Genomic DNA, 12514 nt, shown 5'->3' on the forward strand with positions numbered 1-12514 from the left:
TATTTGGTAAAAATGGCAAATCATGTTTTTCTTTGTTCACTTGAATTTTCCCACTTTTATTCCTTTGCAGTGGGCAACATTACCTCACATTAATATTTGTGGTGTTGATGTATACTATATTAATCCCCCGTGAGGAAATTCAGTCTCCGCAATTAACCCATTCAGTGTCTTGCTCAATCACACTTCAACACACTAGGAGGAACTGGGAATCAAACCAGCAATGTTGATGGCTCTACTTCCGTGTCAGCTATTACTTGTTTTCATTCGTTGCCTATTATATCTGTACCATGTTGTTACACATGTTTTTTTTTCACCAGATTTATTGTTAGCCATGACTTATTTGTTTCTTTTTTGTGTTTTCAGTAACTATGTGGCACGGAATAAATCAACATATTGTAGTATCATGGAGATGTCAAATAGCTGTAAAAGGCTGTAAAAGCAAATACAAGGCTTGAGCAGTGACCAGTACTTAAGGAAACCAGTAGTCAGCCAAATTGAAGTTTCCAGGACACATGACAGCCAAGTGAGAGTTTATACACAGTCGGATGTGTTTAATCTGTGAGCAACACAGAATCTGTAAAGGTAAAGTCACTCTGCCGTTATGACATCACAGAGGTGGTTACTTCAACTGCTCAGGTGTATTTGGTTCCAGCTGAGGATCTTCCACCAATACTTGTGATGAGACCTGTAATGATCTTGTACTTGTAAAAGAAATTATGTGAAACATTACTGTAAAATATAACAAACTGTCATAAAAGGCTTATTGTTCTAAACTAAGCTCTACTTTTACCAAACCGGAGATAAATCATTAGATATAATTGACCGAAATTGGATTTGTTCAATAAAAACATAAGGGTTTAAACAATCATATGACTCCTCCTATCATTTGAAATTACCTTCAAAAAATCAAACGTCTTTCTGCTGGGGCCTTTCCTCGTTTAGATTGCCTTCTAATAAAATAAGCCGCGCGTGTTCATCAATAAGAACACCTTTTCTGCTTGCTGGTTACATGACTGGGAATTTAAATATTTCCTATGAACACATCAGAGAGGGCACGGATGTCTCCATCAGACAGCCAGAAACACCTGAAACGGAGCCAATCCTGAAATCCTACACCGTTCTCAAGCTGGCAGTGATGGAGCAGAGACATCTAGTAAACATAAACCTTGGGCATATTCCCATCAAAAATGTTGAACACAGAAGTCCTCTTTGTTTACACACTTTATTGAGCATCATGTCCAATATACATTGCATTGACACAAAATGGAAAAAAAACAACAACCAAGAAACAAATAATGGCGTTAGGATGAAATACCTGGACACACCATTTTCAGAGCGTATTGCTTAATGACATTTCAAAACGCACTGAATCTGTGCAAATACAGTGAACACCGGTCAGAGGAGGTCACGGTAGGTTAGAAAATTTAGACTTAAAAAGGTAATGTTGACAGCAGTTATGTGATCATCAAGTCTACTGACTGTACACATCACATTCAACCAGAATGCAATAACCACCCTTTTCAACATATCCAGCTCCTTCACACCCGATTAGCCAAAGCTCTCTCAGTTCTCTTTCGATGCCATAGACCATTTGTGTATGACAACATTTTAATTCAAAATATACTTATTTCATGGCTTTATATTCTGCATCATTGCTGAAGAAATGAACAGATGTCAGATTTCCAGACCCCGCCCAAACATGACTGTGAATTTTTACAGAATAAAACCTTGATGCAAGTAAGGCTGGGCGATATTTTTTTTGGGGGGGGGGGGGGACTGAAGTCAGAAACGTACATGAGAAGGCTTTTAGCTTTGTTTGAACACATCAGTCAGTCATGTATTTCTTGCTTCTATTAATTCATTTACTTGACATGATTCTTCAAATAAAGTCTTGGTCATTTAAAGGTGTCCATGATTACTTTTTATACAATTAAAGATTTCGTAAAAGGAAACTAGTTGCTGAAGACTTTGAAAACATTCAAGAAAGTAAAAATCAAAAACAAAAGATATTTACCAAACACTGATTCACGTTTGATACGGGCCTGTAAAAAGTGCAATTCTGTTTCGCAATTTTCTATTTTAAAAAAAATCCACGATGCGTTGTCACCCTGATGACCCCTATCAATAGATTGCCCAGCCCTAGATGCAGGATTGTATTCTTTTTAAAAGAGAACACTTTTCACACTTCACAGACTGTTGGGTTAAGTTTAATGTGTGTAAATAATTATAAACCAAATATAGGGATACTTAAACATGATACATGTTGGCTAAAATATGCACCAGCAAAAACTCAAGATGTTCATAAAATTAAGCTTTACGATCTACCCAAAGTCCTCAGTCTAAACCCACAAGTGAATTTTTACCCGCACACTGATGGAAAGAAAGCCAAATATCACCACAAAGAAAAAAAAAAAGGTCTTGCCTAATTCTACAACGCACCCCCTAAAATTTCCCCTGTTATGAGAGTAACAAGCCTTACAACTCAAATCCTCCTTGAAATCGTCAGCCTTTCAAACTGAGGTAAGTTCAGATGCCACTTAACCAGCACACAGACAGAGTAATCACAGCTTCGGCTATTTTCACAGACAATTTTTGGTTGTTTATTAATTAATAGTGAAAGACATGAACCGCTGTGGTGGTTACTAGACATCTTCATTGACCAGGAAAGGCCACGCATTAAGGGGAAGGAATATTAAGAGGTCTATACTACGGGTTGATGATTGAGATTAAGTTATTTAATCCTGAGAAAATGGCACGAATCTCCTGTTCACATAAGTCATGCATGTGCATGTCAGTGTATCATAAAACGATAACTCTCAAAACACTGAGGAAGCCATTCAATATACATCCACAGCTGGCAACAATACAGAGAGCCTGAGGGGATCATGCAGGTTTGAGAGTCATGGTTCCACATTCGACAAACATACACCAGCAACAGCAGGAAATCACCATTTCTCGGAGAGGAAAGGACTACGAAAATGTTTCTCAAGTGCCCCAAAACCTTGCTGAAGTGTCCATTCGAAAATCACAAAGACTGTGAGGAAGTGATGCCAACAAAAGGCAACAGTGATTGAATTACAGTGCTGAAAATAATCACATCTATTGACAAAAGTTTGCTGGGTCATCCATTGATCTGGTGATGAGGAAGCAGGAGGGAGAACGAGTAATGGCCAAAAGGTAACAGGCTTGGTTTTGTTTTACACAATCTTGACCACTAAATTGCATAAGAAACCTGGTATAAAGTAGAAACTGTTCAGCAGCAGATAAAAAAGCAAGTTAATTTACAGTAGTGACATATCTTACATCATTAATTTCTCAAAATAAATAAAATTAAATATACAATTCCAGGTAGGAAACAGGTGAATATCGCTGGTAGGGCTCTAGAGTTGGCTCGTCTTGCGGAAAATGACAACCGTTCACAGAAACGAGGTTGAAAGCCAACCAATTCCTTTGACTGGCAAAACAAGGGTTGCAAAAGCCTTTCACTGATTTTTTTTTTCCCCTCTGAAGGCATTTCCTTAAAAACTGGAAAAAAAAAAAGAAAAGAAAAAAAGAAAAAATAAGTGTCCACAGGCAAAATTTCATTTGTGAGGCGACTTAAGTCTGATTCCTTGTACTTACCCTGGAATTTTCTTCTGACTCCTAATCGAATGCCATCTCTTGACTTTTTCTTACGCAACGAGCCACTTTCCTCTTGAATTCGCCGTTCGGGTCCTCCCTCCACTCTTTCTACAGAAACCAACCAGACACTTATGAGTGGAAATCCACTATTTTAAACGGAAAAAACAAAGTAATGGTAGCACAAAAAAAAAAAAGATCACCACTCACCGCAGCGTCTACATTGGCTGGTGAATCACTGTTGGGGTCGGCCAACATTGAAATGACGCTGATCATGATTGTCTCAACTGTGTGGATGGGAAGCCAGCGCTCTTCGGGCTTTTCATAACCAAACTTATCCTCCCCAGGCTCGTGTAGAATTGAGATGCACACGTCCCCGTTTTTTGCAACTGCGGAAGATCGGTAAAGACAAATGTTACGCAAAACACGATGCACCTAAAAACATGAACTGAGAAAACGCCGATGTGGAAAAAAAGCAACTTTAAAAAATAAATAACATCATCCACGTCTTAGTTAGACTTAAACGAACTGAAAGACTTTTCTTCTTCTTCTTTCGGCTTTTCCCTTAAGGGTTCGCTACAGCGAATCAACTTTCTTCATCTAACCCTCTTCTCTGTATCCTCCTCTCTCACACCAACTACCGTCATATCCTCTCTGACTATGTGCATAAATCTTCTCTTTGGTCTTCCTCGAGACCTCTGGCCTGGCAGCTCCAACTCCAGCATCCGTCTACCAATATATTCACTATCCCTTTGTACATGACCGAACCATCTCAGTCTGGCTTCTCTGACCTTCTCTCCAAAACATCTAACATGTGCTGTTCCTCTGATAGACTCATTCCTGATCCTATCCACCCTGGTCACTCCCAAAGAGAACCTCAACATCTTCATCTCTGCAACTGAAAGACTGTAAAATTGTAAATCAAAATGAGAGTGTACTTATCAAAATGAGCCAAAACAAAATTAGAAACATATGATCAAAGGGGAAAGTAATGCTAAGAGTAAATAAATTAGACAATTAACTACAAAATTAAAAGTGACGCTTCAGAGAGGAAGATGTAATATTTCTAAAATATCTGTGAATGTATTAACAGTTATTACATTCAATAACAAATCCTGTATTAACATTGCTGTCACACAAAAAAATATGCAAAATGCATCAACTTGAAACATACTTCCAGGCCAGGAGGAGGCACCGGAGATTTGAAGATGAAGGGTTTGTGTTTACCGTTCGGGTGCCAGATTTCAGTTATGAACTTCATCTTTGGAGGCCGCAGCGGATAATCATAGGGAAAGGTTAGGTATGCTTTGAAAAATCCTCCTTCACTGCAACACAAAAAAACAAACAAAAAAAAAACAAAAAGAGAGCAAGGATAAAGTGAGAAATTATGGAAAAAATAATTATAATAACATGGAGATGAAACTCCTATTATGCACATACATTTTGTTTGGAGGAAAAATTAATCAGGCCTAGAAGATATCTAAATCAGTCCTCACTTACAAAAGTGTATCTTGTGGACCGATGATAACAACTTCCCACTTGTAGATGTCATCATCATCAATCAGACCTGCTGAAAAGCCCTCCACTGGGTTTTTGTTAAGTTCTGGAAAAAGAAAAAAAAAGAACTTTATCAATATAGCAACAAACATATTGATGACATAACAAAATAAGATTAAAACAAATGTAAGTATTGGTTAAAATATTGAATGTGATGTGCAGATTCATTTATTTCACCATCTGCCTCTGTATCGAGTTATTTGGTGTCAAATTTATTTGCTTTTCCATTTGTTCCCTAATTCATTTTGAAAAGGCATTTATTTATTCATGTTTTTATTAACCCCCTGCCTCGCCACCATCATTTTAGCAAACATATTATGCTCTGTACATTTATGTGTATTTAAACACATCTACTTCATTATTGGCACCAGACAAATCCAATGGATATTTTTTTTCAAAGGAATATCTCTGTTAAGTGATCTGTAAACCCCCTGCCCTGGATTTCATGTATGATCCTGCTGACACACAAACACTTTTATCCATGACCCCTGCCCGAAAGCGACAGGTCTCTTGGATCAATGGCCAAATGGTGGGATAGAGTTGCACACTTGATTGTTGTTCAGGTAAGACAGATGCATAAGACAGGTTTATAAGCAGAGGGAGGATTTCATGCCATTTCAAATATGGGCTAAAAAAAAAAGCCAACCGCAATAAATACGATGCAAGCATCTTTTACAGGAAGTTAAGTCACGGTGCAGTCAACATGTAAAGTCTGCGTCTAAGATGGTTTTACCACAGTAGCTTCTTTGACAATGAAACTTAAATGTCTCTCTTTGCCTTTGCGTTCAACTGCTATTGCAATTTTTCTTCATTTACAGCAGAACGTGGCGCAGCTGATTAAAACATTCAAAACAACAAAATACAAAACCCTAATAACGGTCAAACATATCATATGAACAAATTGCTGTGAAGATATGAATTCATCTGTTTTCATATTTAAAACCTTGAGGTTAATATCAAGGAAGTGTAAGAGCCAAGTCAGTAAGTAGGTGTGCCTGAAAAACTTTCTTATTGACTTAATACGTTTGTTCAATGCTTTTACCTGGCAAGATTCTGCATTTCCAAAAGAATTCCCCTGTATATTTGACAGCAAAGTCACATTTGTGTCTGTTTGAAATTTTCAAAGATCACGGTGCCAAATGACACCTGATGAGAAATGTACTTATTGTCAATTTACTGACCAAGATTGTCTGCTGAATTCAGATTTGATTGGTGGCTATTTGATCCAACCCGAACTTCCCAAACTCTTCAAGGCTGATATGAAAGGTAACTACTGCAGCTGAGCTTGTAATTCAGGGGAGCCTCATTGGAGCCGACACACAGGGAAACCAAGACACATTTTGCATGACCAGTTCAGTTAAACGCAAGCAGTGTTTGTTTTGTTCTGGCTTCTACACCATGATAACTCTGGAAGAGTCTAGTAAACAGTCACTGGCTGTAATGAGTAACACTGCAGTAATATATTTATAGCTCAGTGTTCAGACAGAGAATATATCATTTGACAACTAAATTTCTATGAGCGGCTGACTTTTGAACAGATGAGCGGTAGGTATTATATATATATACGTACACATTCAATTATATAACTGTATTTTTATATGCCAAAAACTGCCATGGATCATTGTCTCCAATGTCTTTTTGAGACAAAGCATATTTTGCCAAATCCCTTTGTCATTAGATATTTCTTCAAGACTCCAAGATTACGACAACATACCAAAGATGTTTGTTTTTTTACCTAAAAACAGTGAAAAAATAAAAAAATGGGTAAAAATGGCAATACAATGCTTTCTAGCAAAAAAAAAAATGATACAGCAGTTACAAAAAATAAAAATCACTGGCAATGTGTCAATCAGGACAAGAAGCAAACGTTGAATGAAAGCATACCAGTGTGTAAAAAAATGCACCCCATGGGTTTACAAGCGAGTGCCCTCCTTAAGCTGGTCCCAAGCCCAGATAAATGCAGAGGTTTGTGTCAAGGCTGTGCCTAAGTAAATATGTGAATCAAACCTATGACTTCCATACCAGATACGTTAAGGCCCTGGTTTTACAACGATCGCCATCGGAACTGATGATCTACAGGGAACTGGCGTAAATTGGGCTACTGTGGGTTGAAGAAGAAGAGGAAGACGGGTTTGTACAAGGTAAAAGAGGACATTAAGTTAGTTGGTGTGCAGGGAGAGGATGCAGAGGATAGGGAGTCGACGTGGCTTCCTTAAGGCAACAGCCAAAAGGAAAAGAAGATACTAGTTTGTACAGAGCACTTCATCGATTATGAACATGAACGAGGAGCACCATGTGTTGCGAATCTGTGGTTTTCCATGGCAAACCAGACATAGAGAGATATGTTGTCACCAAACAGCATGCTGTATTGAGAGCATTGTGAATGCCATTTCTACCCAAATACCTGCTTATCAATGACTGATTAGCCTTTACACAATGTTACACAAACGTGCTAAGGACTATAATGACAGGACTCGGTGTCCTCATCAACAAGAGGAAGATGTTCCAAGTGTTTCACGGGACTGTCATCAAGCATGCGTGTCCCTCCACGGACATCCACGCGGCGTAAACGACGCTATAACCGCGTAGTCAACGCGATTATCTTCACAACAATAACTTTAACCGGTTGGGTGATTGGGACGTTCCGCACCATATACCGCACACAAGTAACGACGATTCAGCTCATTTAACCGAATGGCGTTTTTGGTAAAATTCGATCTCCCCCATCTCTCCGATGAAAGCTTTATTTGTATGAGTGGGCTGTGGTTTAAGTACCGTTCATTAGCTAAGCTAAAGTAATAGGAGCCGGCCGACCTATGTACTGATTATTCCTTTGTTCCATCAGCTAACTAACGTTAATGTCGAACTTGCTAGCTCGCTAGCGAGGCTATAGATGCTATTCGGTGTTTGTTCTCTAATGACGATAAAAGAAGCATGTACAATTCGAAATAAGCGGTCATAACGTCACAATGTAACGGTTGATCAAACCCGCTCGGCTACATAACGGGTCGAGGCTATTATCCGGACCATTATGCCGCTCACTCCTTCGGCGTAAACATGCCTTTGCGTAGCTCAGAAAAAGAGCTAATGTTAGCTGGTGGCTAAGTAGTTTAAATATCGCATGTGTAGTGCAGTGGTCATATTACCTGCCAGTTGTTTTCGAAGAAGTAATGCTGATTGTTCGGTCATGGTACGTGAATGTGAAATGAATTCTGAGAGGACTGAAACGTTACTCTCCGAAAAACAAACAGCTAAGCCCGATTTGCTGCTGATTTCCCTCTGTGTTTTGACACAAGGTTCAGCTGAGGCTTCGGATCTGCGCACGCGTGTCCAATGTAGATCGTGTGCGCATGCGCACGTTTTATTGCTACCAGTAACCTTTTGCAGTGTTATATCCGATGTCCTTTTAAAATGCAATATCAACACGACATTTTACATCTATTCAACATTGAATTTCTCCAACACAGAACCACAAGAAGCTCCTGCCAGTCATCATCCCTCGCAAAGGATGCTGGGGTTCCGCCACAATCCCCTTGGAGAGCATGCAATTTGCATGTAAAGTTTAACAGATATCATTAAGTGTTGAAAAAATACAGAGAAATTACATTTTAGGCAGGGTCTCATTATCTTATCCCCTTTTTAGTTTGTGTATTTACCAGTGAATGCAGAGATGAGCAACTAGAACACAACCCAAAGTTAAACTGCAGGTTTCAATTGCAAACCTTGGATTTCACGTGGATCTTCTGCTTTTCGAGCGAACATTAAATGCACTCACTGAACTAAGAAATTCTGAGCTCTCTAAACAACAAATAAAAACATTAACCGTATTGCCCACTGGGTGGCTCTAAGACTTCAGTGTAAAAATATTTGCTGTTAAGCGCTGTAATGTTTTGGTTTTTAAATATCTTCATTACACTTATATGATTTTTGTATAGATATTTCTTGCTATTCTTCTTTGCTGATTGAACATCGCAAATATATCAGCTGTAAGAATGATTAAAGATTTTCTTTTTCATTCCGAATTGAAATCCCTAGGGGAGTAGAGAAAAGAAATGTCATATTTTTCCAATATTTTTGGAAATATGCAAAATCAAGAAGTTCGTACCACAAGTAACTCCGCAGATGTGTAAAGCTACACGCATCAAGTGGGACCTACATATCCTATAACACCCTCAAAGTGCTGTGGTAGTGGAAAGAATGAATCGAACCATTAAATCTAGACCCACCAAAGCTATGATGAGCAGTATACGAAAATGGATTGAATTATTACCATCAGTGCTTGCGGAAATACGAATAATCCCCCCTTCCAATAACCAGCTATCGCCATTCGGGATAATGATGGGAAAACCTTTTCTCAGTGAAACAAGAAGCCAAAGAAACGCCGCAACCCTCAAGACTCGGAAGACAAACTTGTCTACCGGAATTGGATTCTGTACTATAGCTTCTAAACCGCGACGCGGGGATCTTATTGAATGTCTCGGCAGGTGTTTGTGCTGTGTTCGGCGACAAATGCTGTACGTTCATTCCTAACAACGCAGCAGAAAAAGGAAGCTTTACACAGGCCATGAATAAACTGCACAAGCATCCTTGTCAAAGGAACCAACTGCGGTTAAATAACTGGCTTGGGGGTCTTTTCGGTCATCGGGGCCCGACTATCGGACGATGGGCCTTGACGATTGGATGTGTTATATTGTAGCGTTTTAGTCAGGGAAACACCCGGGTGACGGTAAAACGTCTGTTTGATGAGCAATAGCTGTTGTCAGCCACGGCCGCGCCACATGAGCCTGCAATGCAACTAACCGTTCCCGCTCAATTCCACGTAAAAAAAAACAAAACCTCACCCAGAGCCACACCCACATCGTTCCCAGCAAAGTCAAAGAAAACAAGCATCAACATAAACCCCAACATTTGTGACTTGCTGCAATATTAATATTCGTTGTAATCGGATGTTGTGATATACCCAAGGGAAGAAAATTGATAATAACAGTAAACAAATCTACAGGGTTAGCCGTGCTCGATATGCAAGGTGCCACGTCTATACAGTCATATAACAGAAAATTATGATTTATTTGGTAACCGGTGCAGCATTTTCTTACCGTTACCATTCTATTTTCTGACATTCCCTGTACTTTTCTACTTCTCTCTGATACATTCCCCCCATTTCTGTACTTTTCCATTTCCTTCCCATGAGACACGAGCCCATTGACGCTCTCACGGTCCTGCGGCGGCCTTGAAGATACCTTCTGTCTCACTTTTTATCTGTTTCCACACCTGTTTTGTGGGAAACATCATACTTTTCAATGCCTGTACTGATTAAACCTTTGTATAAGAGAGACTCACTATAACCAATCATGGGAGTCTTGCTAGAAGAAAATCAGATACAGTCTCTGTTTCTGTTTCTCTGCGCTCCCTGTAGCTACAAACTAACCTCTGATAATCCAGACCTCATCCACCATCGGCCAGGAGATCCGGACGAGGAAGGCCCAACGCGGTTCCCGAGGGGTCGCCACCACTACCTCGCCTCAACAATATGCTGTAATATAGCACTAAGAATGTTGTTATTCATCCAGTCTGAAAAATATAAGGAGTTTGCCCGGCACTTTGAAAAGTAGTCGTTTCAGACAAACAACTCAATGGTGCATGCTTTGAGTCTGGACAGAACAATCGAAGTCTGCGCCGAAAGATTCTTGTCACGAGTTTTACCAATTTAATTGCTGTAAAACTACATTACCCACATATTGTCCTCAATGTATGCAACATCTTTTCGACAATGGCACTGTTTTGATGTTTCTTTATTATGTCATGCGAAAACTACAGCTAAAACGTACCTTAAAATCCAGCTTGTTTATGCAAGTCAGGATATCTGAAATATCTCTTCACCGCTTCCACATTCCATCACCAAGTCTCCATTTCTACTTTCCTTCCAGATGACACACCAAGCACTCTCCGACCTATTTCCCCGAGCACACTAGCTGTAGTTGTCCAGTTATCTGGAAGCTCTCTCTGACCATCCAGAGCCTCTCAACTCCTCCCTGAAAACCATTCAACACTCCTCCCCTTTCAGCTTCCACCAGTTTGTCCTCTGCTCCGCCTTTGTCCTCTTCATCTTTCTTGTCACCAGAGTCATCCTACAAACCACCATCCTATGCTGTCTGGCTACACTCTCATCTACAACTATTTTGCAGTCACTGATCTCTTTCAGGTTACCTCGTCTATACAAGATATAGTCTACTTGCGTGCTCCTACCCCTGCTCTTATAAGTTACCCTATGTTCCTGTCTTTTCTGGAAAAAAGTGTTCACTACAGACGTTTTCATCCTTTTTGCAAAATCTACCACCATTTGTCCCTCTGCGTTCCTATCCTGTATACCAAATCTGCCCATCACTTCTTCATCCCCTCCATTGCCTGCACCAACATGCCCATTAAAGTCTGCACCAATTACCACTCTTTCATCTCTGGGGATATTCTGCATCACGGAAATTCTTCTCCCATAAATCATACCCTACCCATGGTGCATAGCCACTATCAGTACCATTGATAGTACAACTTAAAACCTGCTCCCAAGCTTCGAGCCTTACTACCTTTCCAACCAGTCTCCTGCGCACACATTATATCCACCTTCCTTCTCTGCATCATGTCATCCAACTCTCTAGCTTTTCCTGTCATCGTCTCAATATTCAGCGTGCCTTCTCTCACTCCCAGACTCTTTCCTTTCCTCTTCTCTCTCTGTTTCCAAACACATCGTCCCCCTCTCCTTCTTCGACCCATAGTAACCCAATTTCCTCTGGTACCCTGTAGGTTATCGGCACCAATGGCGGTCTTTGTTAACCCGGCCTCAACCGATCCGGAATGAGATTAATAGATTTGATTTGCATATTTGGTTTTGGAACAAGTTTTACGCAGGATGTCCCTCCTGATGCAACCCTCCGCATTCATCCAGGCTTCGGGCCGGCTCAGAAAGACACTGGCTAGTGGCCCCCCGAGGCAGAAGTAACTCACTTTAATGTTTAACCGGCCTTCAAGAAACTTTTGATAAATACAAAAACAAAACAAAATATCTATGCAACACTTAAAGATATCAATCCTTTGTTTTTCTGTCATAGCCCCGAAAACATAATACCAGCTAACTTGCGCCATCTCGTGGCCACAGGGGAGCATGGTCTGCCAAAGCCAGGTTGAATTGATCCAAATTGATTCATTGATAATCAATTAATGATACAATATTGGTCGGTATGAGCTGTGATGCTGAAAAAAGTATGGAATTAACCTCTCCGAATAATACTAAATTTCATCTGTATTTTGAAAATTAACTGTTTATTGCTCTCCATAATAAGGTCTA

The 12514-nt window shown here is 39.9% G+C and overlaps 1 protein-coding gene across 1 annotated transcript; it reads right to left on the reverse strand.

Annotated features, from left to right (window-relative positions):
- Positions 1 to 1208: 1208 nt before the first annotated feature.
- On the reverse strand, positions 1209 to 8488 carry LOC147221731 (ubiquitin-conjugating enzyme E2 G1-like). Its single transcript, XM_086169645.1, has 6 exons — positions 8322 to 8488; positions 5119 to 5221; positions 4846 to 4943; positions 3829 to 4007; positions 3622 to 3729; positions 1209 to 3525 (listed from the first exon to the last, which is right to left on the reverse strand). Exons 1-5 carry the CDS (start codon positions 8362 to 8364, stop codon positions 3643 to 3645), a joined length of 510 nt encoding a protein of 169 aa, XP_086025771.1. The 5' UTR covers positions 8365 to 8488; the 3' UTR covers positions 1209 to 3525; positions 3622 to 3642.
- Between the last annotated feature and the right edge of the window lie 4026 nt (positions 8489 to 12514).

Source organism: Fistularia commersonii, chromosome 22, assembly GCF_037954325.1.
Source record: "Fistularia commersonii isolate RoL2024-O1a breed Wild chromosome 22, RoL_Fcom_v1.0, whole genome shotgun sequence".
Lineage (NCBI taxonomy): Eukaryota > Metazoa > Chordata > Actinopteri > Syngnathiformes > Fistulariidae > Fistularia > Fistularia commersonii.

Bases quoted from the DNA above. Each gene is read 5' to 3' on its own strand.
- LOC147221731 (XM_086169645.1), bottom strand. From the start codon at position 8,364: ATGACCGAACAATCAGCATTACTTCTTCGAAAACAACTGGCAG. The intron at 5,222-8,321 runs GTAATATGACCA...TTCTTTTTCCAG, and splicing joins TCTTCGAAAACAACTGGCAG to AACTTAACAAAAACCCAGTG. The intron at 3,730-3,828 runs GTGAGTGGTGAT...TGGTTTCTGTAG, and splicing joins CAGCCAATGTAGACGCTGCG to AAAGAGTGGAGGGAGGACCC.